The following is a 27,914-nucleotide window of genomic DNA, read 5'->3' on the forward strand; positions in this document are numbered from 1 at the left end:
GACAGCCACGTAAGGGTCAGGAGGCGGGTGCGGGAGAGCAGGCACCACAGCCGAGAGTCACGTGCAGGCGCGTCACGCTGATGGGAGAATGACCCGTTAGTACGAGGCCGTGACCGTGGAGGTGGGACGGCCACGTGGTGGCTGATGGCCACGTGGGCTCTGGGTGGACAAGGAGACCCAAACGATGCTGCAGGCCAGGCCGCGGGCGCAGCACGCACTGGCAGGGACGGGGCGCCGGCGGCCCAGCCCGACGGGAACTCCCTCCTCACCGCAGACGGCCGGGGTGGCTCCCGAATGTGGAAACAAACCCGGGACAGCACCGCGTGCTACTCGTCTGTGAGCCCCGGGAAGGGAGCCCAGCCCCCCTGCCACGCACCCCCACACCTGGCTGGGGGCCAGCCCGGCTCAGACAGGAACGTGCTGGCGTCCCTCCCCCGCTTTCACATCCCTGTTGCTCAGCCGTCCGGGCCATCCCGGGGTGCTGCCCTCAGTCCAAGCGCAGACAGGAGGCCTGGGCGTTGGGGACGAGGCCAGAGGCCCTGGGGTGTGCGTGGCCGCGCACGGAGGCCTGGAGAGGTGACACAGGAGAGAGGGACAGGCGGTGACCAAGGGCCAGGAGGGCGAGGTGGGCGGTCAGCAGCGCCAGCCCCGGTGGCCCTTCTGGATTTCCACACGGAGGACCCGGGGCAGGGTCCTCAGAAGCCCCGACCAGAAGACGCCTGGGCTGAGGCGCTGGAGAGAGAGCACACGTTTCGCGTCACGACACTGCACGGGCTGTGGTGCGGCCACTCGGGAGGGTTTATTAGCAAGGGCGTTACGGGAACGATGGGGCGGCCTGCCTCCCGCGGGGGCGGGACCCCGCCCTCCTCGTCGCCAGGCCACCACAGGAGGGCCAGTGCCCACGTGAGCGGGCAGCCCCGCCCACAGGCTCCCACCCGAGGTGCCGTCTTCGTGCCACAGCTGGTTTCTTGGGTCAGACGGGAGGAGACGTGGGGACCAAGTGCAGACGCGGTGGCCATCCCAGCTGCTGGGGGCCGGTGCGCGGCGGGGCCTACCAGTCCTGGTTGTCCCAGCCCTCGTCCACCGGAGCCGCCGGTGGCACCGCCTTCTTGGGGGCCTTGGCTCTGCCCTCCCCGCTGCCCCCCCAGGCCTCCCCGAGGTCGCTGTTGTCGCTGTTCCTGTTGTTGGACGCGGAGCCCGAACCCCACACGTCCCAGCTGTCCGAGCTCCGCTTCTCGGCCGAGGCGTCCGCACACGTCCAGCTGTCGCTGCTTGGGGACCTGTGGCCCCTGGCGGGGTCGGCGCTCCCGAAGGTCTCCCAGAAGCTCTGGTCGACGGTGTTCTGGGGGTTGTCCCCACTGCCGCTCCGGTAGCTCTGGCCCTCCGGGGGTCTCGGGGGGAGAGAGGGAGACTGAGGACCAGCCAGAGCCACCAGGCCCTCCCTCGGCGTGCTCCCCAATGTCCTCCCCGAGATGGGGCTCAGGGCCCCATCTGGTGTGACGTCCACACCAGAGCTCAGGGCGGCTCTGCCTTGGAGCTGAGGGCACGGAACCCTCTGGAAGGACTTGGGCAGGCCCCTTGAGGCCAGAGCCCAGCTCCGCCAGTCCTACCCCACAAGAAGAATGTCCCGGTGACTGAGGGAACAAGGCCTCTCGTGCCCCCAACGGGCCCCCTGACCCCAAGTGCTCAGGCCCCACATGGTCCAGAGGGTGCCCCCAACGGGCCCCCTGGCGCAGTCATGCTACCCAAACCTCGGGACAGAACGTCAGGAAGACACGTGGTGCGAGTTCTCCCTGCCCAGCCGGCCCCAAGCGGATGGTGAACGAGGGGACAGCATCCACCCACCGGACCCGAGACCGCACACGAGGGCTCAGCACCCGTCTCCAGACTGAACCCCTGCGCCCATCCCTCAGGGGCCCGGGTACAGCCACACTGAGCACAGGGGCCAGAGCAAGAGGTCGGGCTGCCAGCTGGCTCTGGGGGCTGCTGCAACCCCTGCACCCCTGGGGGTGACGTGCCCCCAGAGACCTTGTGGGAAGAAACCCAGGGAAAGGGGGCCCCTGCCTTCAGGACAGAAGGACGGGGGCAGCAGCATACCTGTCCGAGGGGTCCTCCGCTCTCCCAGAGAAAAAGGTGGTGACGTCCCGCCAGCCCCTACTGCTGGCCCCCTGGACCTAGAAGGGACAGAGGAGGCAGCTGAGCGGGGTCCTCACGCACAGCACACACGGCCTTTCACTTAAAGCCCCCGAGAGGCTCAGAAACGCAAGCAGCGTGGCAGGGGCTTAGGGCCCTGCTGTCCCACACTCCCCGCCCCCCCCCCCACCCGCCGGGGCGGCCGGTGGCCAGGGACGCCCACGGGCACAGAGAGGCCCAGGGCTCAGCAGCTCCAGGAGACGCTGAGCAGGCGAAGGCCCCTGCACGCCCTCGCGGAGCGTCAAGGTCGGCACTCACCAAGGAAAGGGCAGCGGCAGCAAAACAAGGGCAGAAGAAAAAGAAGCGACAGGTTAGCGGACGGACGGAAGCCGCGTCAAGCTGTCTCCACATTCCTGTGGCGCCGGCACCGCAGGGCCTCTCTGACCCTCCTCCTGTGTCAGCGGGCGCTCAGCCCCTTCCCGCGCTCGGCTCCGGGCGCCCCGGAATGTGGAGACTGGCTTCCAGCGGCGCCCGGGGGGCCCGCCCTACCTTGGACGCCAACTGAGAGACCCCACTGGACACATCCTCAAAAATCTTTCCCTCCTTCACCTGCGTGGGTTAAAACAGCACCTTTAGCGGAGCGGCGGAAGCCGCACGGTCGCCCGTCTCTGACAAAGGACCGACGCAAACTGAAGAGCCCTGTGGCAGCAGCCGCGTGGGACCCTATCTCCCCCCTGGGCTGCCCCCTCCCCAGACGTGAAGGCGCCGGGGCCACTGACTCCAGCCCAGCCTGGTTTAACGCGGCGTCCTCCCTGGCAGGGGACTGTGTCACCGACAACCTCCTGAGGACAGACCGACAATGTCCGAGGTCCCCAGCCCGCGAGAGCTTCCCGCGCTCGGTCAGCTGGGTCCCCACAGGAGGGCAGGACTCACCACCCCCCCCCCCCCCCCCCCCCCCGCCGAGTAGGAGCTGACGGATAGAGCCCCCTACACCAGCTGCTCCCCTGGACGAGGGCCCACTGGGGGCCGAGGGCCACGTTACCTTCTCCTGGGCGGGTTTGAGGACGTTCTCGTTCAGACTGTGGCCCAGCTCCGAAGCCTGTGCAAACAGGGGCAAGTCAGGGGAGCTCCCCAGGCAGCGCGTCCCCCAGGGCACGGGTTGGCATGGTGGCCACGAGCTTGGCCGACAGAGGGAAGGCGGGAGACGGTGAGCGGCCCGGCAGCACACAGATGCCTCCCGCGCTCCTGGCGCTGCGCTAGGAGCGGCCCCCGGGCACGCTGGCTGTGGGGCGGCCAGAGACCACCGTCCCAGGCCTCCTCGCTCCAGACGGAGAGGCTCAGAGAGGCAGCAAGTAGTCGGGAGCCCGCCCCAGCCGGTGGCCACCTCCAAGTGTTCCCAGCAGAGCCCCCGCGATCCCGGCCCATGAAGACCACCGCCATGCCGGCTACAGGTCCCAGGCTACCCCCTCGACGGGAACGCAGGCAGGCGCACCCACGGTCACCAGAGCAAAGGGGACGGAGCCGGAGGACGAGCCAAGGTGGGTGACTGGTGGGGGTGTGGGGGGGGGCGGGGGGACGACGGGGCAGCCAAGAGCACGTCAAGCAGCAGCAGCCTCGGTGGACCGGGTAGCCACGTGGGCGCCCAACGCTTGCCACCGGGATTCGCTCCTTCCAGTGATTTGGCTCGAGGTGATCAAGCTGGGAAATGAAAGTCCTGCCAAGCAGCTCCTGGTGCCCCGGCAAAAGCAATGTCCCCGGTTCCCGACTCCAGAGCACCACGAGCGGGCCAGACGGGCCCAGTGGGCTGGCGAGGAGCGCCGAGGGTGCGCACACGTAAGCGAGGACACACGACAGGCCACCGTCCAGAACAGCTCAGGGCAAAGCAAGTGATGAGCGCAGAGACGGGGATAGGCATGCACGAGAACAGGCTCGGGCCTTACCGGCTCTGGCTGCTGCTTGGAGCCCCAAAACTTTACCGAGACAGCAAGGGAGCGGGTTGGGGGGCAGAGAGTGGGGTGGGGGGATAAAAGAGAGAGAGAGAGAGAGAGAGGGAAACAGGGAGAGAGAGAGAGAGCGCGGGCGCTAGGAGCATTTGACATAGACCAGGAAGCACGTCCAAACATGTTAATAGCCTCACGTTCTCATGGCATCACCCCAGCAGGTGTCCCCAAAAGTGGCTTTGAGTACACACTTCTTGCCATCAGACCTCACTGCTTTCCACTCCCAACGTGCAACTCCCGGAACCGCAAGAGCGAGCGAGCCAGGAGCCCGGGAGGGGGGCCGGGTGAGAAATCACCCTCGGGCAGGCTCTGCTGCAGAAGTAACCATCCTCCCGCCTGGGACCGCCTCCAGGGCTGCCGCCTCCTGCACAGTCCTGACTCCCAACAGCAGACACAGGCGGCCCAGCTCCAGTACCCCCTGGGGACTGCCGGGGCTACCAAGATTTGAAGGAAAAGGCCAAGGCCCAAGGCCCCCAACCACCTCCCACAAAGAGAACGCACTCACCGGGGAAGGATGAGTGTTATTTCCATAGAACCCAGACCCACCATCCCAAGGAAGGGCCGGGCGCGGCCTGCGTGCGGCTGCCTACCCCCCTCCCCACAACGCGCAGCCTCAGCAGCACCCAGCTTCCCTCCGCCAACCGCACAGGGGCCCTCCAGCAGTGCAGGGCCCAGGCTGCGATGGAGGGGTGATTTTAGCCCTGCAGGCCCCAGGCAGATGCGGCCTCTTACCCATCTGCACACGGACGTGGGAGCCTGGGCCAAGTGCGGGAGCACAGGCCTGTCCACACCTGAGCCACAGACACGTCCCCTCCCCCAAGCACATGGCCCAAGGAGGGCACACCAGGCAGAGTCCAAACACCAACAGGACATCAGACTAGGAATTTTAACAGCACAGAACACAGAAGCTTCCTTTGTTACCTTCTGACTTGCTTGAGATCCGAATTTCGTTGCCTGAAAAGAAAATCGACGTGGCTTTGGGACCTCCTGTCCCAACGCCAGGCCCCAGGCTGCACCTCCGCAGGGCTGAGACAAAGCTCTGGCCTAAGTCTGTCTGCTGACAGCCACCCACCCCACAGTAGCTCCTGGAGCACGAGGCCAGCTCCCTGTCGGAGGAAGGCCATCGGGAGGGACACCCAAACGGCACACGGGCCTGGGGCAGCAGGCCCACCAGGAGGTGGTGGCCACCCTAGCCCTGTCACCTAGGGGCTTTCCCATGGCCCAGACCATACCACCTACTCGGCGCCCAGGGCAGTCACACAGCTCGCCCTAGCACGGCACCCCGCCACTAAGGAAGATTCCAGCTGAAAGACACCTGCACCCCTGTGCTGCACCTTCTGAAGCCAAGTACACAGAGACAACCAGCAGAGGCTGAAGCACCAGGGCCACAGGGCCTGGGCCCCTCAACGCTGAGCTCCTCCCAGGCTGGGCAGGGCAGGATGCTGGGCACAGTGGCCCACGGGGACCACTGAGAAGTGTCCACAGCGACTTCACTCCAGCCCAGAGCCTGCCCAGGGCTCTCCCTTCTCGGGGTGACCTTCCTCAGCACGGCCACACTGGCCGGGCAACCTGCTGGACCCCACCCACAGCCTCCTCTCCAGGCTGACATCCCTAGACAGGTTTCTGGCCTGTTCTTTTCCAAGCACAGGCCCACTCTCCACTTGTCCTGACAAGATCCCTAACCCCGTCGCTAAGGCAAGGGTGAGAGAAAGGTCGGCTTGCACAAACGCTACTCTGTGCCCAGCAGCAGAACCTCGAAGGCCGGCAGGACCGCTCAGCCTACAGGGGTCACGATGTGCCCCACCTCAAGACGGCACGCATCTCTTAGGGCCGCTGGCCCTCAGCAAACAGCGCTGCCCTGACACGGAGGCGGATGGCCGCTACAGAGCAGAGAACGGTGCGGCCCTGAGGTCTGCCGCGGCCTCGGGGGCTCCGGGCCAATGGCGCACAGCCTGGGCCTGGGAATGCTCTCCAACCGTCAGTTGGAGCCCCTTCAAGACCCTTCTGCACCCCCAGACCCCAGAGCAGCCCAGCCCGCCTGGGTCCTACGGGTGGAGCACTGGGGCGGGCTACTCACACCCTCCTTGGCAGCCGAGGCAAACTTGCTCGCTCCGGTGGTGAAACTGCTCCAGCCCTGAAAAGAGAGGCCACGGTGAGGCTGCGGGGGCGCCTCCCAGGCAGGCTTCATCTGCCACGCCGCCCACCTCTCGGCGGAGGGGCTGCCCGCGTCCGCATCCAGCTCCGCAGGAAGGCCGCCCCCACGGGGCTCTGTCCACAGCTGCAGCCCGGCCTCCCACGAAGAACGGGTTCCCACCGCGGGCACGCCTGGACAGCACGCCCCCGACCGGTGGCCACGGCAGCAGGGACAGCACCCGCGACTCTGCGGCGCTCCCCCAGCCCTGACCGTCCGGACCTCACCTCGAGCACGTGGCCATGCTTTCGTCTGCTCTCCACCCCCCACCTCCCCTCAAGGGGCAGGGGCCTGGCACCCAGTCTGTAGAGATGCCTGTTCTCTTTGCCCGAGTTCGAGGCTTCCCCCTGAGCCTCCAAATCCAGTCGAGACCGTTTAAAAACATAAATGGCTCACTTAAACCTCAGCTTCCCAACAGAGCCTCCTCCCCCCAAACAATGAGACAACTGCGTTCAGCTTCTTGCGTGAGAACTAAAACATGGCAGGAGGGGACATGGAAACACGCACGTGCCCCGTACGGGCGGGCGTCTGTTTTTTCGCAGAGAAACTCTCAGGCAGCAGGCTGTCGGCTGGAGGCGTGCCTTTCCGCCCTGGAGCAGTGACCTCGGCTGCCCAGCGCCCCGGCAGGCCTTCCCCAGGCCGCCAAGGGCAGCGGGCACCCTTCCGAGGGTGCTAGAGCCCACACGGCTCAGCTGCCCGCTGTGCCCGGAGCTCTGCCAGGACAGGCACCACACAGAAAGTCGTGCTCTGAAGAACCCCTCCCCCGTTCACTGGAAACAAGGATCTCTAGTCACAGTGAAGAAAGCTCTCTGCGCGTGTGGACCTGAACGCACCAGGCGAATGAACCTGGCTGTAAAGAAAACAGGCCTCCTGCAGAGGGCGGTCCCCGGGGCAAGACGCGGTCCTCACCGAGCACAGGGACGACACGGCACTGCTGAGGAAGTCGTCTTCCCTCCTGGGGGGGGGCACTGTGTTCCCAAACCCGACGTAGCGGTTCTCCTGGGCCCTGACAGGGAGACACAGGCGCAGCCCCACTGCTCCCGACGGCCTCGGGACAAGAGGCCCCCAGACCCCGGATGGAGGTGGGGGACCCCCTCCCTGAGTACGTGTATCCACAGCGGTGGGGGGGGGAGAGGCATGGGGTAGGCTACCCCCTGCTCACTGAAAAAGACCCTCCTGCTGCATTCAGTCGGGGCCCCCGGCCGGACCCACAGCCCCCAGACGGTTACGGCAAAAAGCGCTGAAGTTATTTGACAGCTCCGGAGACAAAAACTCGTTTACGCGTCAGGTTGTGTTCTTTTTTCCTTCTAAATGTTGGGCTTTCTCTCCACTCAAAACTGCGCTTCAAACCTGGGCTGGCCCAGGGACAGCAGTTCAGAACCCGCACGCAGACTCTGCACACAGCAATGGGCCCCAGCCCACGGCCGGGGGACAGTCCTGCCCGGAGGGACCCCACCCAGAGCCATCCAGCCACCAAACCCCTTGTTGCCCGCGGCCTCACCCCTGGTAGGAGCCGAGATCGCCATTCAGCCAGTCTTCAAACGCTTTGTCTGAGGAGCCGGTGGAGCTCTGTGGGTGGCCAGAGGCTCTGAAATGGGAGAGTCAAAGTTCAATGAGGCCAAGGGAGGTCGGGCAGGTGCCTGAGGGAACCAGGTGGGTCTCTGGGAGGTGCTCTCTCTCCACCAGGTCGCACTGGGGTCCTCCAAGAATGGAGCACCTGAGGCCAGCTGGCCTCCAGCTCTGTCCCAAAGGCAGCTCGGGCTCGGTGGCCGAGGCTGGCGACAAGCAAGCAGATACACTGTAGCCCCAGCTGGGGCCGCAAAGGGACCCCGAGAGCGGCTCCATCCTGCCCGTGCCGGCAGGGAAGCAGCCCAGAGGCTGGTGAGACTGAGGCTGAAGCAAGCACCCCAGCAGTGGCAGTGGGGGGGTGGCCTGGGCACCCCCGGTGCAAACAGGGAGCCTTCTCTAGACCGGCCACCCCAGAACAACGCCTCGGCCGTGCAGGAGGACACGGGATGTGCCGTGGGGACCAGCCTGACCACAGCATAGCTGCACTCGGGGGGGCGGGCCACCCTCCGAGAGGACAAAGGCCGCTTCCCAGAGATGCGCACGTGTCACGGGCGTCTGGCAGAGCCTGCACCGAACGGGCCCTTGGGAGGTGGGGAGGTACCAGCTTCTACCTCAGGCACAACTTTAAGCTTGCGTTTCTGCCGAAAGCCTGTGTTGCTTCGGCAACCTAGAACGTTCTCTTTCCCACTGACTTTTGGGCGTGAGCCGTCACCGCAACAGTAAGGGGATCCTGAGCTAAGATCAGGGCCGAGATCGGGGCCGAGATCGGGGCTGGGCCGAGAACAGCGCGGAGCCAGACGAGAGGAGCAGCTACCGGGGGGCAGTGGTCGCCAGCGCCTTGGGCTGGGGCGGGGTCCAGTTCTGGGCAGGCGAGGACTCCAGAGACCATTCTCTGCCTTCAGCTAGGGCGGCCACCTGCCAAGGGGACACAGGGATCAGAGAGCCTGCGGCTGCCAGGAGGGACCGGCGACATCACCCGCTCCAGCATATGCTGCTCCCAGCCCCTCCCAGGCTCAGCGGCCACGGGCTGGGGCCACCCTGACACACGTCAACGGCAAGACCGACCGGGGCTCACGCTGGCGGCAGTGAACAGCGGTGCCGGTGAGTTCCCAGGCAGCGGCTCCAACCCCGAGGGACATGGTTCCTCCGGCAGGCGTGGCCGTACTGGGATGGTCTGGCCACCACACAGAGATGTGGGAACGCGGTGCTCCCCCAGAGGGTGTGGGGAAGGCCCGTTCTCACCCCCGCCACTACACACCACCCGCCCCCACGTGGGACGAGGCGGCCCGCGTGTCCTGTCCGCAGGCGTATCAGGGTCCACAGAAGAATGCCAACGCCCAGACAACAGCCAGCAGGCAGGCCCCCGGCACGGCTGGTCAGCCTGTCCCCACCTTGTCCCTGAAGAGGGCTGCGGCCTTGCTGTTGTACTTCTCCTGCAGGGACCAGCACGGGTCATAGTCGTCCTGAGACTCCAGGAACTCTCGGAACTTCGCGTTCCCCCCAGCTCTCATCTTCTCAAGCTCCGCGTCCTTCCATTTGTCCATGGTAACAGAGCGCACAAAGCTAGAAGCCGGGCGCCGATCCAGTTAGCAGCACTGGGTACCCAGGAGCCGCCCCCCACGCCCGCCCCAACCAGGGCGTGGACATGACACTTGAGCTCCCCCGGGGCGGAAGCCTGGCCACGATGCCCCCGAGGGCACGCAGAGCCAGCAAGGTGGCAAGTGTTGGTCCATCATCCCACACCCAGCAGTGGGCCCTCGACCGCGGCCGAGGATCCCCGGGGAGCCGGGGGTGCAGGGGGAGCAGGGCACTGACCTGAGGTGCACCCCAAGCCCGCGGTGCTTCCCCGAGCACTCCAGGCAGATCCAGATGCCATAGGTCACGCTCACCCACTGGGGGTTGAATGCTCCGCACTCAAAACACAGCTGCAGAGAAACCACATGCGACTCACCCAGGCACGCAGGGCAGAGCCCAGGGACCCCAAAGGCCCCACAGGTGCCCCCAAGAGGGAGCGGGGGAGAGGCCGACTCAAGACCGGCAGCCACAGGGTGAGCTTTGAGGCTACAGGTCGCTTCCGAGAGGTTTGCTGAAGCTCAAAGCACCGAAGCAAAGCAGACGCTTACGTTGTTTTCATCTTGGGCTCTGACTTCTTTAAGAACTTTCCTGGTTCGTGGGCTGGCCATGGTGCTGAAAGGAGAGAAGAAACTTGAAAAACTTACAAACAGGTTACTTTACAAGAAGACCAATTAGGGCAAAGACACCATAACACACAGCTTCAAAGAAACCCCGCTGAGCTGCCTGGAAGCTCTGGGTAACACCCCTAACCTACTACAGGCAGCGTCGGGGAACCGCTCACACAAGGAAACTGTCCCCCACACTCTAAGAGAAACCTACAGCCGTCTGCATGCTCCCAGGCCAAAAGCAACGTGACTATGGAGAACAACGTAATCAGCAGCGTCCGCTTTGCTTAAGCATCACGCACCACCGAGACTCTGCAATCTATACAACATCCTGTCTTGAGAAAGTCCGTATCGAGGGGTGGTCTTTATAAAATGTGCACAGACTGGCCGCTAAATCTGACCGCCCGCCCGAAGGCCAACACACCAGACGTGGGCCAATAATCACGGAAGACGGGGAGCCCCAGGTTCTCTGCGCATCACACCTTCCACTCCCCAGCGGGCAGCGTGGGGCAGAAGTGGGAGCCCTAACTGAGGTGTGGAGAGGCTGACCTGTGGGAGGGTCTACGGGTAGGTCCTCTGTAGGGCCACTGTGATGGAGGTGACCGGTGGCATGACCACGGCAGGACAGACCTGCCACCCTGCCTCACGGGGACGCTGTCGGGAACAACAGCCACATAACTTGGGCTGAAGAGCGGAACCAACTCTGTACGGATCTCCTAGCTTTGGCAAAGTTCAAGGTCAACCCCTGGCCCGCTGAATTCATGACCAGGACCACTGACATAATAAGATTCGAGCCAGGAGCCAGCACAGCGCTGGACATAAAGCAACACCGTGGTTCTGCACACACCACGACCACTCGGCCGTGGGCCCCAGGCCACCTCCCTGCCGCCTGGACAGACCCTCTACTGACGGTGCAGCCTACACAACCCAGGAGGAGCTTCTCTGCCCTGTATCTCACCTTTAACCTTAGTACACAGAACTAACTCACAGACGGGAACGCCGACTCTCCACACAACTGACCTTTCTAAATCTGGAAGGCCACAACTTTGACGTTCCCGCTCTGAGGCTCGTTGAAGCAAGCAAGAAATGAACAGTTGTTTCTGGTTTTCGATAACTGACGGAAACAAAACCCAGAGTTCACCCAAGGCTCCTCTGTGCTCTGCGGCTTTCTGTGCCGCGTGTGACAGTCCACCGAAAGCATCAGATCTTGAGGGCAAACACCTGAATCCATAATCTGGGCCAGACTCATTCAAATGGGATACTGCTGTCAGACTGAGCGCCTAGGCCACAGCACGGCATAGATGGGTAAGGGCACAGACAGGTAAGGAAGGGCACAGACACATAAGCGCACACTCTTGGAGAGACATCCTGCCGGGTCTGAGTCACAAAGCCCTCTCCACACATTCGTCTTGTGGCGGCCACTGGGGAAGCCCATGCAAGCTGGTGTGTGGGGCTGACATGCGTCCCTGCCGGATCAGGTCTCCATACTCAGCCCTGTGCTCTTTCCTGAGGACTGTAGCTTCCCTCAGGGGTTCACATTCTGGTCAAGAGGGCACAGGCAAACAAAAGCCAGAACGGGGCTGAGCTTGCTCTGAATTGGAAACTGTGTAAGATAAAATTGGGCAGAGCAAATGTTTGCAGAACTAGCAGAAAGGTAACATGTGGAAACTAAAAGACTTGATTTGGATTTAAAAGGAACTCCCCTTGGTGACCCGTTTGGAGGTGAGCATCCTTTAACCCTCTGAGATGCTAACTCTGATGCATGAAAACACCTCCTAACTTTCAAAACCATAAATAAGATTTATCCTGAGAAACAACCCAAAAAATCCTTAATGCTTGAAATCCAGATGGTAAAATGCAGCTTTCTGCAGGTGGACATAACTTCAGGAAACGTTGAACCAAACGAGGACACCTTTTCTTGGTTCATCAGGCAAGCCACTTGCTAACTGCTGAAAGCTGAGTCCTTAAGTTGGGACTTTCTCCATGTCTACCATTAAAAGTAGCTGAGGACACTGCTCGGTGTCCAAGGCGCTTACACAGGGGACCAGGAGAAACAGAAAGCGCCCGAAGCACCCCTGTGGAAGCACAGACGATCTCCGAACCCCGGCCGGTAACGTCAGAGCTAATCACCCCCTGGGCCGTCGTCACCCTGCTGCACAGCGGTAACCAGAGCGTGGCAGGAGTGCTAGGCCCGCACTTAACGGGCACGATTACTCCTCAACACTGGCGACGAGGCCGATCACCGGGGCAGACAGGACGCATCCGCTTTACCTCCATCCACGCGAACCGAAATGGAACGGGTTGCTTCTGCCTCCCCGCGGGGGTCGTCCACGGCCAAGGGGCGGGAGCACAGGTGGCGAAGGGAGACCGGACGGCCCCCCTCCCCCGACCCTCACCCCCCCTCCCACGCTGGCCGGAACCCGTACTTGCCAGGGTGGAAGACGCCCAGACTCCAGCCCCGGCCCGACTGCACGCTCGTCCCGGCCAGCGCCCGAGGGAGGAAAGGGGCGAGCCGCGCCGGGGCCCGCGGCTGCGGGAGGATTCCAGCCCCCGAGGTGGGGGCGGCGGGCCGGGGGCGCGCGGGAGCGCCCGCCGAGGCGGACCGGGGAGCGGGCGCCGGGGGCCTCGGGTCACGCGCTTACCAGGCGGGGTCCGGGCTCGGTCTTGTGCGCCGGGGTCGGCCGGGGTCCGCCGGGGTCGGCCGGGCTCGGGCGCGCCGCTAGCTGCTCCGGGGACGCTCGCCGGCCGCCCACCCCGCAGCCACCAGCTTCCGACTACGTTGCGCCTCTCAAGGCATCACGGGAAGCCGGGGGGCGGGCCGGTGGGCCGGACTTCCGCCTCCGCCTGCCGGGCCGGAGCGAGACCCCGCCCCTGTCGCCATGGGGACGCGGCGCGGCCGGATTGCGGCCGGAGTGCGGCCGCTGAGCGTCCCGCGGGGCCCGGCTTCCGCCCTCCCGCACGGCGGGCACGGAAAACGCGTTCCCGCCTGCTCTCGCCGGGATGATTCCGGGACAGCTTCCTCGCCGGGGGCTGACTGGGAAGACGCGGCGGGGGAGGGGGCAGCCGGCGGGCTCCCCGGGGCGGGCGGTTGCGGAGTCCGCGCGTGTGCGTGCGGTGGACGGCACGGCGCGCCTCGGGGACGCTGAGCCCCCGGACTCCGCCCTCCGTCGGCGGGGCCCACCCGGAAGCCACGGGGCCCGAGCCATTTGGGGTGGTCCGACGCGCACGCGGGTGGGAGCGCGCACGGAGCGGTGTGAATGCAGCGCCCGAATACGTGCCGATGCGCCTGCAGCAAAGAGAACCCTGAAAAGTGTTGATGTCGGGGGAGCGGGAATTGCAAGCGATTTTTTGTTTGGTTTGTCCTTGGTGCTTTCTGCGCATACGCCACATCCCTGTAACTTTTGGAATGACCACGTATAAACGTTTTTATTGAGGTATGATGTGCAGTCAGTAACGGGTACCGTTGAACCACTTGACCAATGCCTACCCCAATGTAACCTCCCCCGCGATCGGCTAAATCAGCTAGGGAACATTCCCATCCAGGCAACCACTGTTTGCGTTTCATCCTCACACCTTACTTTCACCTGTTCCAGAAATCTGTATAAATACAGTCATGCAGTATGTGCTGTTTCAAATGGCTTCTTTCAGTTAGCATGATGTTTTCAAAATCCCACGGAGTCGTGCGTATCTGTCTCAGGGATTTCATAAAAGTGGAATCATGCAGTACACGAAAGAAGCTTCTTTCACGCAGTATGATGTTTTCAGATTCATCCATGCTGTAGCTGTGTCAGCACTTCGTGCCTTTTCATAACTTAAGAATATTCCACTGAATGCAATACCAGGGCGCCTGGGTGGCTCAGTCAGTTCAGTGTCCTACTCTTGATTTTGGCTCAGGTCATTATCTCACAGTTCGTGAGATTGAGCCCCTCCACATTGGTCTCTGCTGGGGGCGTGAGCCTGCTGAAGATTGTCTCTCTCCCTCTGCCCCTCTCCCCCGATCGCTCACTGTCTGCTTCTCTCAAAAAAATGCAGTATATGGGGCGCCTGGGTGGCTCATTCGGTTGAGCGTCCGACTTCACCTCAGGTCATGATCTCGCGGTCCGTGAGTTCGAGCCCCGCGTCGGGCTCTGGGCTGATGGCTCAGAGCCTGGAGCCTGCTTCGGATTCTGTGTCTCCCTCTCTCTCTGCCCCTCCCCTGCTCATGCTCTGTCTCTCTCTGTCTCAAAAATAAATAAAATTATTTTTTAAAAAGTGCAGTATCAGTTTGTTTATCCATTCACATATTGGACACCAGAGTCATTTAAAAAATGTGATATTATGAATAAAACTGCCTCATTTATGTACAAGTCTCTTTTGAAGGCATATTTTTTAATTTATCTTGTTTAACCTAGAAGCAAGATTGCTGAGGATGGGCAGGTGTACTTTGAACTTTATGTGACATTGCCTGACAGTCTTCCAAAATGGTCTTCCACCCGCAGTAAGAGAGTTCCACGTCTTTGTTAACAACTGGGATCGTCAATCCTTACGCTGCAGCCATTCTGGTGGGCACACAGTGGGGTTTCCCTCCGCTGTTGGCTGAGAGCTGCTGTGGGTGCTTAGCTTACTTCCAGAACTCCCAGCCTGCCTTGTGATGGCTGAGCCTGAGCACCCTGCCAAAGCCAGAGGAAATCCTCAGGGAGGGGCCGCTGGCATTCACGGGAATGATGGCACCAGCAGGGTCCACGTGGTGGCAATACGAGACTGGATGGCAGCACAAGAGCCTGTGGCTGGAACTGTAGGTTCCCCGAGTTCAGAGGGTGAGAGCCGTGGGCCGTATTAGTTACAGTGGGCTTCTTGGAGGAGGTGGGCTGGGAAGGGTGAGCAGATGTGGAAAAGGTGAGGAAAAGGGAAGGCAGTCCTGGACAGGGCAGAGAAGGGGCCGTCATTTGTCACCGGCTAGACCAAACAACCACCAGAGGCTGCCTGCTTACAAACACAGGGAAACCTACTGCAAACAGCATCTGGACGTGGTTTGCCGCTTTCTGTGATCTCAAGGCTCTTGCAGCGTCCAAATAACAGGAGAAAACGCTCATTGACAACAGCAGCATCTGGGCAATAAAGTGGTGAATGGTGCAGATTGTGCGGCTACAAACAGAAGATGTTTTATTACTCCCTCTGAAATATTTAGATAATTTGTTTCTCTTTGACAACCACAGGCAGTCATTAATTGTCAGTTACAGTAATAGGATCAGTCTGTGGTTTCCTGGGGGGGGGGGGGGGGCTTGAAGTTCTTGATGTGAATAGACCTGAAGGGAATGCCAAGGGTAGCAAAATGCAAGCCTCAGGGAAACAGCCACACAAAGTTGCAGAGCTCTTGGCGCCAGCCCAGCCACACCAGGTGAGCAGAAATGAAGTCCCCGCAAGCCGGGGAGTGTAGGTCATCTGCGAGGTCGCTGTGGGAGCTGGGGCAAATCATAGCACTTTGTCCTGACTCGGGTTCTCCACTGGGTAAGGGCAGTCTTCGATTCCCTTTCAGGCCAGGAGCGCGTACTTCCTGAGCACTTTCCCGAAGTCAGGCCCTGGGCTTGATAAGGAAGGCCTTGTAAAGCGGCACAACCACCATGCATGCTCTGATATGACCCATTGTTCAGATGAAGAAACTGAGCTGCAGAACAAATAAGCAATTCTCCCAAGACGAAAAGGCAGCTCAATGGAGCCAAGGTTTGCACCCAGCTTCTGTAACAGCCTCCTCAGAGTAGAAGGCAGGTGTGTGGCGCTGGGCATCCACGGGGCGGGGGGGGGGGGGGGGGGGGCGGGTAGCCAGGTGTGTCTCCGGGTGGGGACACCCAGCACCGGTCTCTGGCCTTGTCTGGGCCCCATAGCTAGGTCAGCTGGATCCAGGGGGTCCAGCCAGCTGCCAGCAGGGGTGGCAGAGGCTGAGGAAACAGCTGGAGCTTCACAGGGCTGGTGAGGGCCGTGTGTGTGCATGCGTGTATATGTCCGCATCTGTGAAGGTGTTTGGGTCTGCACGTGTGTGCATCGGGCATGTGTGTGCATGTGATGTGTGTGTGCTCGTGCGTGTAGGGGTGTGTGTTGTGTGCAAATGTACAGGTGCATTCGAGTCTGTGATGTGCGTGTGCATGCAGACGTGTATGCTTGTGCAGATGTGTACCTGTGTGCATCGGATGTCCGCGTGTGCCTGTGGCCGCTGCATACGTGTGCACAGGTATGGTGTATATGGGTCCGTGCCTGAGGCTCGTCAGGTTCAGTTTCATCGCACCGAGTCAAGCACCTGCACGGACGGAACCAAGGCTTCCTGGAGAGGCAGGTCCTGCCGTGTCCGCTCTGCACAGCTGCAGAGGCTGTGAGAGGGCGCCTGACCCCAGGGCAGTGGCCGCAGCGCGACAATGCGGTCTGAGGTCGCTCAAACCCCAGAGGCCCCGGGGTCAGCCTCATTGGAACGTCGCGCGGTGAACGCGAGCAAAAGCGCAGCCAGCCCCCACGCGCAGGCGCCCCTCCGGCAGCACCTCGCCCAGGGCTCCAGGACAAGGCTAGACGCAAAGCCTGCCTCGCCCTCCCTCGGAGCGCTCCTCCGCCGCGCGTCCCCCGGCGGGACCCACGGACACGCGCGTGCGTGCGCCCGAAACCCATCGCGGACCCGCGCCGTTCCCCAGACGGCCACCGGGGGGCGGTGTGGGGCCTCGCGCGCTCCCGCCGTCAGCCCGCGGCCAGCGCCCCTTCCCTCCCCGGGAGCACCGCGCCTCCTGGTCCTCAGCCGGCTTGCGGGCAGGCCGGGAGCCTCCGGTATGGCGGGCCCAGCGGGCGTCTTGAAATGACATCCTCTAATGCCATCAACTGGCCAGGGCTCCGGGGCCACCAGGAGAGGCTGAGGCTGGCCCCAGATGTCACCAGAGCCCTCGGTGTCACTCTGGACTCTTGGCTCAGCTCAGGGGCCAAGGACAGATCTCAGCTGCCGGCAGGGGCTATTTCCCACGCCTGTGAGGGATGGAGGAGGCCTGCAGGGAGGCCCCCAGGGCCCAGAATCAGCTCCTCCGTGATATCCAAGAATTGTTTAGACGATGAGAAAGGTGTACAGGTTCCCAGCAGGAGCGCCTGAGGCCAGGACCACCCATTGGCTGACACGGCGTGAGCCCACTGCTGACCACATGCTGGATGCCGGCAGCGGCCTGTGCCCTGCGTCTCTCGGGCACGCGTGGGTCATGCGGATGTGACACCATGGGGTCCTGCACGGTCTGGGGATCCAAGTGCCGGTGAGGTAGATGTTTGGGCCGGATCCCAGGGCAGAACTGAGCCTTCCTGGGGGCCGTGTGACGGGAGGAGACCCACAGAAATAGGGGACCCTCAGCCCTCAGTCCCCGGCCTTCTTCCTATTTGTTCCCAGCAGCGTGTGCATCACAACAAAATGCAGCTGTGGGGCTCAGGCTTTGTACTCGCTGACGGAGAAAACAGGTTACGTGGGGCGGGACCCAGGCTGGCCAGTGCTGGCCCCTGTGTAGGTTCTGGAGCACAGTGGATGCCGTGGTTTCCTCGTGGAGCCCCTCACCCATGATGCACCCACCTCAGGTGTGGGCCCGTTGGATGCATCTGGCTCAGAGAAGCCCCTCCCCTCCTCCAGACTAGCTGTCCCCCAGGTTTGCACCACCCGCAGGGCTTCTCATAATAGCGGTGGCAGGAAGGGGGTACAAGGGAGAGGCGCCTTGTTGGTGGGTGCCTGGCTGGCTCTGGGGCATTTCCTGCTCTAGACACCCTCCCGCCGCCACCATGAGATCAGGCTGAGGCTGGTCTCCAGCTGAGACCACCCCCTGGCTTGGTTTTGCCTGCCCCATCCTGTGTCCCGCCAGCCCTTCTCCTGAGAACCCCTCAAGTGGCCAGTGGCACAGGAGACGAAGTCCCAGGCCCTGCTCCTAGGGACCCCAACCTGGGCGGACCCAGCCCTCCCAGCTGGCATTTGGGGTGGTCATTTGCTGTAACAGATGCCAGTGCCTCTTAGCGGAGGCAAAGGAGAGACAGGCAGTCTCTCTGGGGCCATCTCCTTTCTCTCATCTCTCCCACCTTCTCAGTCACTTCAACTGGTGAGTCACATCTGGTCACCATGACCACAGCCAAAAAGAGCCCCAAACCATATTGGGCCATGCCTAGACGCGAGAGCTGACGGCACAGCCCCATGATCTGTAGAGGCCAGGCTCCTTCCCTGCAATTCTCCCTTCTAGCCCCAGGAGTGGGAAGCATTCAGGGCAGAAGGCAGAGGCTCAGAGAGGCACAGTGTCTCATGTGAGATCACACAGCTTGTGCTTGGTGGTGTGGGACTGGGCCCAGGTTTCTCTGGCACAGAACCGCTGTGCCCCCCGGCCCCTGGGCTCACCCACTGCCACCAGGAATTCACTCAGTTTCCTGCCCAGATGCTGCCCACCATAGTCAGTCTCCAGGCCGCCAGGGAGCTCAGGCTCTGGTCTGGTGACCGCCCTGCCCCTGCAGTCCTGGAACTCAGGCCTTCCCACCCCCCCCCCCCCCCCCACCCCAGCTCGCTGCTTGTGGGAATCGTGTTCATTCTTCTGGGTCCTCCTCCCTGCCCTGTCTAGCCCGCCTCGTGGTCTGGGAAGGCCAGCCCCGTGCCTTCGCCTCACCCTATCATTCCGTGTGCCTCACCCAGAGGTGCCTGGGGACAGATTCCTACACCCCAACTGCTGCCTCCCACTTTGCTCCAAGATCACAGCAGGTTCGAGCCACAAGCCAGAGGTCCTGGGTGGGAACGGGCTGAGTCTGGGGCCTCCCCACGCATGTGGCCAGGCGGGGACCTCACGGAGCTGGAAGGACACAGCCTGCAGCCCTAGGGCGTCATCCGGGGCTCTTGGGTTCCCTCGCGGGCCCCTCCAGAGGTGGCCGTGGCAAGAAGTTTGGGGCGGACCTACCTCGCCTGATTTTCCCCAGTAAGCATACATCCTGCACTGCGCACTCCCCCTGGGCCTGTTTACAGCGGAACTTCAGCCTTCCTAACCGTGGGCACATGTGACGACGTCACGGCTTCTCTAACTGGGCACTCTGCTATCGTCGCTATCGTTTTCTTATTAGTTTGCTTCATCCTTGCGCTTTGCTGGACGTCCGGGGGCAATGACCTTTCTGCACTCGTGTGTTTTTATGGCCTAGGTCTCCGAGTGGAAGCCTGGGTTAGTTCCGGGAGATTCTCACCCGTCGTTCCCGGAATCTGTGTACCGAGTGCCGGGTGGTCAGCATGCCTATTTCTCACGGCCTCTCCGTGCCGTGCCCCCCAGGCCGCTGGCCTTCGTCCTGCTATAAACACACATGCACGTCGCTGCCGTGTTGGGCTCCATCTCCTTCCTGGTTGGCAAGGCTGAGCACAGGCGCGCTGGACAGCGTGCGTCCCCTCCTGAGGACCCCTGTGTGTGTTCTCTGTGGTTCTCCGCCGCCGGGTCCGTCCTGCACCTGGAGGGAAGACGGTGAGAGGGGTTTAGGTTTCTCCAGGCCGGGGCTGCGGGGATCCTGCCTCCGGCCGGCCGGGCGGGAGGACTCAGCCCCTTGTGGAGAAGGGCCTGGCTGGCCCGGCCCCATCTGACTCTCTGCCACTCCTCTGAAAGATGCTGAGGACGAACTGGGGCCTGGGGCCCAAGGAAACAGAGGGGATGCCGGAGCGCGTGGCTCTGCTGATCTGAGAGGCTGTGCGCGGCTGCGGAGGGGCGACTGTTGGTGAAAACCCTGAGCCATCATTCCACTCTCCGCCCCGAGGAGCTTGCAGCTGTGCTGAGCGAGGCTCGTCCACACTGGCCAAGGAATCACAGCGGGGAATGTGCGGAGTCCGGGCCAGCTGCTCTGGAAGCAGGCCTGATGGCTCAGATCCTGGGCCCAGACGGTGAGGACCCACACGCACTGCCTCAGCCCCTCCCTCGCCCCTCGTAGTCAGGAATGCTTCTAGATTCAAGTTGCTCGACACAGAAAATCAACCCCAAATGGCGTAAACAACAAAGCAAAGTCATCGACTCATGTGATGAAGGGCCCAGTGGTAAATTGGCTTTCAGGCAAGGCTTGATCCAACAGCTCAACAATATTGTCAAGAACTAGGTTTCTTTCTGTGTCTGCTCTGCCGTCTCTTCTTTCTCCTAAGGTCCCAAGATGCAGCTTTTGAGGCTGCAAAATCCCCGGCTCGCATCCAGCTTTGTACCAGCATCCCTGGCAGTCCCTGCCATTGGGCTGGCTCTGGTCACATGTCCACTTCTAAGCCAATCACAGGCCCGGAGGATGGTCTGTGCTCACCCATCGTATCTGAGCCCCAAGCTCTGGCCCCAGGGGGAGGCTCCTTCCCCAGGACCGGAAGGATACCAAACAGCAGTCTGAGGAGCTGGGGAGCCAGAAGGAGAGACACTGGGGAGCGACCAGTCCACAACCTTGCACCTCCAGGCAGCCCGCCTCAGTGGCCTCTGTGTCCCCAGGACCCAGCATGAAGCCACTCAGTGACAGCTAGTGTGGGTACAGATGCTGCTGTCAGCTGGGCAGGGGTCTGCCTGCGTCTTCTACTTTCCGACGGCCTCGGCTGCCGCTGGAAGGAAGAAGGGACAGGGGCAGAGACAGGTGGTTTGTCAGGAGAGGCAGGGACTCGGCCTGGGGTCGGGGAGAAAAAGGGGTGTAGGTCCAGGTGTGGGCATGTCCCGTTTGGAGCACCTGGGATGACCTGAGGGGCTGGTGTGCAGACAGGAACAGCACCAGGGGCCTGGAAGGGAGATGAGCCACAGGCTCGTGGCCGGGGGGGGGGGGATGGACAGGGGGGCGGTGACATTTCAGGAGACACAAAGAGCCACTGACTCTCACTGACCCCCAGGCCGACGTGGCCAGTGACGGGCAGATCAGGAACCGTAAATGCATCCCAGTCAAGGCTGGGGGCTGAGAGTGCTCCTGGGCCGCAGGGAGGCCTGAGGTCTTCGTCGCCCACATGAGGCTCCTCACAGCAGCTCTCTGTTCACAGAGGCAGAGATACCCGCTAGCTTCCCGCCACCGTGTGACCCTGGACCCGGCTCATGTCCCCGAGGTTCAGGGTCCTCACCTCAGAGGAGGCATCACCTCCGGGGGCCCACGGAGAGCACGTCAGACAAAGCAGACGGCGGTGTGCTGGGTCCCCGACTCACGTGTCAGGTGGTCCGTGTGAACCTGTACCAGCCCAGGCACGCTGCGGCAACAGCCCGTGACAGTGTGAGACGTGACGATGACACTCAGCCCAGGGGGAGGCTGGGGCCATGCTGGGGGGCAGACGAGGTGAGCTAGGCAGACCCTGCGGTCTGAGCTCCAGACTCAGGTCCCCTGGCCACGGGGGGTGGGGGGGGGAGCACCGGGAGCCCCAGGCACTCCCAGGGCCACCGTGCGTGCGGCTCAGCAAGAGCCCTCTCCAAGTTTGCTCAAGGTTGTGTCCCCTCTTCCCGGAGGGTGAGAGCTGGAGGGCAGAGAGGTGCTGGCCAGGCCGGGGAGAGGCTGCACCAGGGCCCCAGGGACCAGAAAGCACCAGAAATGGAGGCCCAGCAGCTCCAGGGCTTGGCCTCCTGCTGTCTGTCGGCAGAACTATAGGGGACGCGGGCTGGGCCCTCGGTCCCTACAAGGCTGCCAGGAGCACGTGTCCTGGGCCCCCCTGAGGTTCAGGGGCACAAGCCCATCCATGCGGGAAACACAGCAGATGCTGCTGGTGAAGGGGGATACTTTTCCTTCAGGACGGAGATGTTGGGTCCAGCTACAACTCGAAAGGGCTCCCTGTCTTTGCTCTTGTGCAGGAAACTGGACAGCAGACAAAGCCGTTTTCTTTCAAAGAAAGAACAGAATCGACAGCCCACCCATCGGGCTGCCTTTTATCCGGTGCGGATGAGGGGCCAAGCCGCCCCTCCGTGCTGATGGCCACGCCCGGGACCCCAGGCACAGGGGCTTCTCCTGCTGTCTCCTAATGCCTGAAGCCTGTGAATGCGACCTTCTCTGGGAAAAAGATCTCTGTAGATGTGACTGAATTAAGGGTCCCGCTGTGAGATTGTCTGGTGTTGCCTGGGCGGGGCCTAATGGACTCACACATGCCCTTATAAGAGACTCGGGGGAGAGACAGAGAAGAAATGCCACCTGAGGACAGAGACAGAGGCCACGGCCACAAGCCCGGGGACGTCAGGAGCCATGAGAGCTGGAAGTCGAGGATGGACCCCCCTCGCAGAGCTTCTGGGGGGAGCACCACCCCACCGACACCTTGATTTTGAACTTTCAGCCTCAGATCTGTATGGGAACAAATTTCTGCTGCCTTGAGCCTCAAGTTGGTAGTAAACTGTTACAGCGACCGTAGCAAGTTAATACACCCCGGTTACTCCGGAAGGAAAAGAGAGAGCACACGTGGTCCTGGCCCGCAGAGCCCTGGTGTCCTGCAGCCTCCAGCTGCCGGCCTTCTGAGCGTGACTGCTCCTCCCCAGGAAGAAACAGCCCCACACGCACTGAGCATCTGGAAACCAGGGGTGTCGCCCGGCTGTCCTAGTTCCGCCTTCCTGTTCCCTCCTGCCTCCCCGTTCGCCTAAGCCCGTGGGCAGTGCTGATGATCCCCGCCCCACTTTGATGACTGAGTCCTTGCTGCGTGTCAGGCTCCTCTCTGTCCCCCCAGCCCCTTGCACCGCGGGTGGGGGGGGCCTGGACACCGCCCATCTCTGTCCTTTAGTTATGACTGACCACGTTGCGGTTTCTGGCTGCCCTGAATCCGATGAGGCAGCTACGGGTCTCCGACTGTGGTCTTCTCATCTGGGGGTCTATGCAGAGTGAGGCATTGCTCACCCTGCTGGAACCGGAACCGTACTGCTCAGCCAGAAGGCACAGGAGATGAGGCGCTACCCGGAATCTCACCGCCCAGAGGTGGCGGGGTCCCCAGGCGGTGCAGCGCTGCCCACCGTGTGACCTGGGCAGGTCCGAGCCTGGTCATCTGTAACACGGTGACTCTGCACTCTGGGGGTCCCCCCGCCTTGCCCTAGCCGCGTGCGCCCCACCGTGGCAAGTGGGGTGGGGGTGTAAGGACACCGCGGACCCCGTGCAGACCCCACACATCAGAGGTCCGTGTTAGACCCCAGCCCCTCCAGCAGCACCGGAATTGCTGGAACAGTGATGGCTCAACCGATGCCCCCCCCCCCCCCGCAGGAGGAGGCCAGCGGGCTCCATCGTTGCCCAGCATTCGAGTTCAAGAGGGAGAGCAGACCGTCTCTGGGACTTACTTCACTAGATGCGCTATTTTCAACATTCACCCACAGCATAGTCTGTGTAGCACTTGACTTCTGCTTACACCGGAGGACTATTCTATTGTCCTGGAAAGACCTCATCTCAAGGAGTTTATTCATCTGTTGAGGGACACTTCAGCTGTTTCCTCTTTGGGCTGTTACAAATAACGCTGCTACAAACATCGCGCACGAGCTTTTGTGTGGGTGTTTCATTTCTCCCTGGTGAATGCCTAGAAGGAGGATCGCTGGTTCCCATGGTAACCGTGAGGTTAACCTTGCGAGGCGGTGGCCGGTTTTCTACTTTCACATCCCCGCCAGCAGGTGCAGGATTCTGGTCTGGGATTCCAGCCACCAGGGTGGGAAGTACCCTTTCCAGATACTTGTTGGGAACTACGGGCAGTTAGTTAGCCTCTCGTGTGGGCCCTGGGCTGTCCCTTCTTCTGTCCGCAGATGGCACGGTGACAGCCATCGTCCACGCGCCCTGACACCGATGGGACAAGGTCCAGGGCCCAAGGGCTTATGCGCTGTCAGCTGGTGACCAGATCTGCCGTCCCGTCCCCTGGGCCCCTGGATCTGTGTCGTCCAGGAGCCTACATGGCACCTTCCTTTTGAGAAAATGGGGACCACATTTTACAGCAGTGAGGGCTGTCCCAGGGGACATTTGGCTCTGCCTGGAGACATGTTTGATTGTTCTGGCTGGGGGGGATGCCACTGGCATCTAGTGGGAAGAGCCCAGGGATGCTGCTGGACCCCCATAGCGCCCAGGACCCCCGCAGCAGAGAGCCACTGCCCCATGATGTCCGCGATGCTGACTTTGAGAGGCCCCATTGTGTATTCCCACCTGTTCTTTCCACTGAAAAGGTTTTGATGAACATCTTTCTAGGAGGCCCCTTTACTCGCTGTGTTTTAAAGTGTCAAGACTTGCAAAGAAGGTCAAAGACCTTGGGCGGTGAGTCCAAGCTTCCCAAATGTGGTCTTGCCCCCCCTAGAGCCCCACACCCCACTCCCAGTCTGCTGACTCATTGTGTCAGGAACTGGACTTCATGGCGGGGGAGGGCTTCAGAGGCCCCTTCTGCTGCCCCAGCCCAGCCTTTTCCATCAGCAAATACCCCTCCACCAACCTGTCCCCCCAACCTTTCCTATTTACTGGGGTCTGAGCTCTGCACCCCTCAACAGAGCCTGGGTTCGGGATCTGCTGTGCCTTTGTCTCCCATGTGCTGGAGACCTTAGGAGAACTTGACCTTGCCCTTTTGTTAAACTGACTGATAACCTCTGCCCCACATGCTTTCAGGGACCGTCAACCAAAATCATAGAGTTGAAAACTCCCAGTGCTTTGTAACTCCCGTGGGAGGGGTCAACTGAATTGATGTCAGTTCGTTCCCCTGTGAATGGGGCACTCAGAGCTCCTGGGAGTAGATGTTCAGGGAGCGATCTCGAAGGTTCCCCTTTGCCTGATGGTGCTGCCCAGCCTTGCAAGGCCTTTACTGTCCCTGCCGTCACCAGGGAGCTGGGACCCTCTGGCCCTGGACCCCTGGAGCCAAGATCAATGGCCCGAGGCTGAAGTGTCGCTGTGCTGCCCTGGAGGTGGGCCCTCCTCCCCACTCCCCCCACGTGCTCCTCTGTTCAGGAGGCTCCTCTCTGGGACGCCGCCAGGACCACTCCCTGGCTCCCAGCCTAAGATTCACTTCCTGAGGCAGGCTGATCACGGCTCACACCGATCTAGAACTCCAGTGGCTCCCTATGGCTGAGCGATGAAGTCCAACCCGGTGTGTGCAAAGCCTCTGGATCCCACCTTGCCTGCGTCCCTTCTCCCACCTGCCCAAACCTTGCTCCGTCCCACCTCCACGGCTTTGCGCAGCGGGGTGATCCCCCAGCCCTCCCTCCAACACACAAGACGCGTGCCTCAAGGCCGCCTGCAATGCTGAGGGCGCCCCAGCGTCCTCTCCCTCCAGCCTGACCCTGCCCTGGCCCAGACACAGTTGCAGCAGACCCCACTTGCAGGTCTCCCCATATTCTGTGGGCTGGTGAGCTCTTGGTGGACTAGCCCGCCCGCCTCCCGCTCCTCCGCCCCAGGAGGGGGACCTCTAGTTCTTGACCTGGCCCAGGAGCCTGGGGGCTGGGGTGCACCTGCGGGTCCAGGAGGGAGAGGTTGATGGGGAGGGCACCCTGCGGGGGGGCAGAGGAGGGAAGTGCTGGGGTTTTCCTGGATTTGTCTGGGGCCTGGGTTCTGGCCCAAACTCCTGAGGAGCCGTGCCATCGCCTCTTTAAAAAGGGGGTCCGGGTCCCTCCTCAACTGGAGGGAGGCCCGCAGAGGGACCAAGGGACAAGGTGCAGCCGGTACTTGGAGGGGCGGAGCTGAGTGGTGGGGTGGGGGGAACTGGGGCTTAGGGGCGGGGCTGGGCCCGGGACATCTTGCGGGGGTGGGGCTGGGGGGGTGGGACCTGGCTGGCAGCGGACAAGTATGTGGGGCGGGCCCGGGACCCCAGGGCTGGCCAAGAGAGGGGGGTGGCGGGGGCGGGGGCAGGGGGCCCCTGGCCCGGGCGCCCCCCGCTGGGAGCACGGGTGGCTCAGGGCCCAGGCTCGGAGGCGGCACCAGGCGTCGCTGCTCTGGGCGCCACACGCTCGTCTTCCTCCGCACTTTCCAGCTGGTGATTGGACTCTAGCCTTCGGTCGGGCTCCCAGAGCCCCAGGGGGATCCAGGCGCCTGGCGCCTCCCCTAGCCCTGCCCGCTGGTCCGAGCCTGCCTCGGGGTGGGGGTGGGGGGTACCGCGCACCTCTGGGGCCGATTCCGCCGCCGCCCGGGGGAGGCACGGAGCCAGCCTCCTGTGCGCGACCCCGATGGCCCCTCCGCCGACCTCAGGTGCCCCGCTGGGTGTGTGCGCTCGTGGGAGGGGGGGGAGGCATGGGGGCCCGAGCGGGGGCGGGCACGCGGCGGGGACAGGTGCCGCCTGGAAGGGGCCCGGTGAGGACCAAAAACCTCAGGGCAGGGCGCCTGGGGAGGGGGGGTGGGGACTTCGCGCGGGGGAGCCCGGCCCGCCCCTGGTTCCTCCAGGACTGGAGAGATTCGGAGGGAGAAGAGGGTGGGGAGCTGGCGCCCAGGGCTTGGGAGCCTTTCGTGTTGAGGGTGAGCTGGTCCCCGATTCAGAGCTTGGTCTCAGAACTTGGGCGGCCCTCGCCAAGGGGACGTCCCGTTCTGCCCTTGGAGCTGCTCCCGAGGCCCTGGGTGGGGTGGGGGACGCTAAACCAAGATCCCTGGCCACTGGCCTGGGGGGCAGATACCGATGGGGCCCTTCTTAGAAAGGAAATACTGCTTTGTTGAGGCCAGGCTGGGCAGGCTTCTGGCTCAGCTGGGCAGGGGACTTCCTCCCCTTGAAGCTCAAAGACCCAGGGAGGATGAAGTTTTAAGCAGAAAGTTGACCCGCACCAGTGGGGCCCTGTCCTTCGCCCGGGGGTGAGGGCCGCTGGCAGAAATGGCAGGGGGCTGAGGTACAAGGCTGGTGTGTCCCACGTGGGGTTCCCTGTGGACACACACTTCGTACTTTGGAAGCCCGAGGGGTGGGGGTGACGGACTGTGCAGGAGGTGGACTGCTTGTGCTGGACAGGCAAGGCTGGGAGACACCTCTGGGCTTCGCAAAAGGCTAGAGGCCCGAGGACTGTTCCACCAGCAACAGGGAGCTACAGCAGCTTAGAGCAGAAGTGTCCCCGTGTCTTTCGGCGGGAGGCTCCCTCGGTGGCAGGAATTCCTTGGGAGGCTCCTGGGGGCGGGTGGGGGAAGCAGGAAAGGGGAAGAAAAGGCCTATGGGGTGAAGGACGGTGAGGAGCCCGGGCTGATCAGGTCTGCAGTCTGCATGTCAGAAAGTGGTGCTGCTTTGTGGGTGTGACTTTGGTTTCCACGTGCTGAGTTTGGCGTGTGGGATGCAGTCAGGGTTGATGTGTGGCCCAGAAGGAGGGCAGCAGAAATAGATACACCGGGCGAGGGATGTGGCCTCGGGGCTCGCATGGCTCAGGGAGGGTCACGTTGCCTGTCTCACTTCCGCAGCGGCCAGTGCACAGGGGGGCACCTCAGCAGGGCCCAGAGAGGTCACCTGCAGGTAAGGGAGAAAGGTTATCCTGGCCCCAGGGCAGCGGGTTCCCCTGGACGGCGCAGGTCGGTGTGTGGGGGGGGGGGGGTCGCTTTCTGAAGACTCTGGGTCTCAGCCAGGAGGGTCTAGGGCTGGGACAGAGCGTGTCCCACATGGGCGGTCAGGCCCCAGCTAAAGAGCCTTTTGTCCTGGCCACCCCCGTGCTTCCTCTGCGCCCTGGAGGGGAAGCAGAGGGGGAGAGCTGAGCATCGCATGTGGGGTAGGGGCACGTGGGGGGGGGTCCTGTGGCTTTTCTTTTCTCTTTGACAAGCGTGAGAGTTTTCTTGTTACCGAGCTAGTGGACGAAGTCCTGAGCGTCTCTTCTGGGCGCCTCCCTCTCGAAGAGTAGCCTGAACTTTGGCCGCTCTGAGCCGGCCGGAGTGCGCTGTGAAGGTTCCCCACGCTGCGCCCACCACACGGACGAGAGGGGAGCCTGGGCTCAGCAGGCGGCTGAGCTAAATCGCTCACATTCTCCCTGCCCCGAGGGAGGCCGTAGG

General features: G+C 62.5%; 1 protein-coding gene across 9 annotated transcripts; it reads right to left on the reverse strand.

The window, feature by feature from the left end:
* Positions 1 to 780: 780 nt before the first annotated feature.
* On the reverse strand, positions 781 to 13,086 carry ARFGAP1 (ADP ribosylation factor GTPase activating protein 1). 9 transcript variants are annotated; one of them, XM_042979944.1, is made up of 14 exons: positions 12,716 to 13,081; positions 11,094 to 11,187; positions 10,017 to 10,080; positions 9,709 to 9,818; positions 9,285 to 9,456; positions 8,708 to 8,808; positions 7,826 to 7,912; positions 7,234 to 7,330; positions 6,211 to 6,267; positions 5,055 to 5,087; positions 3,176 to 3,232; positions 2,683 to 2,742; positions 2,098 to 2,174; positions 781 to 1,391 (listed from the first exon to the last, which is right to left on the reverse strand). In XM_042979944.1, the coding sequence occupies exons 3-14, from the start codon at positions 10,074 to 10,076 to the stop codon at positions 1,052 to 1,054; spliced, it is 1,251 nt and encodes a 416-aa protein (XP_042835878.1). In that variant the 5' UTR covers positions 10,077 to 10,080; positions 11,094 to 11,187; positions 12,716 to 13,081; the 3' UTR covers positions 781 to 1,051. The 9 variants fall into 9 exon arrangements, with proteins under 9 accessions (XP_042835878.1, XP_042835880.1, XP_042835876.1 ...); XM_042979946.1 differs by lacking the exon at positions 11,094 to 11,187 and having other exon boundaries at positions 2,098 to 2,168; positions 12,716 to 13,082; XM_042979942.1 differs by lacking the exon at positions 11,094 to 11,187.
* Between the last annotated feature and the right edge of the window lie 14,828 nt (positions 13,087 to 27,914).

The sequence above is a fragment of the Panthera tigris genome, chromosome A3 (assembly GCF_018350195.1).
Source record: "Panthera tigris isolate Pti1 chromosome A3, P.tigris_Pti1_mat1.1, whole genome shotgun sequence".
Lineage (NCBI taxonomy): Eukaryota > Metazoa > Chordata > Mammalia > Carnivora > Felidae > Panthera > Panthera tigris.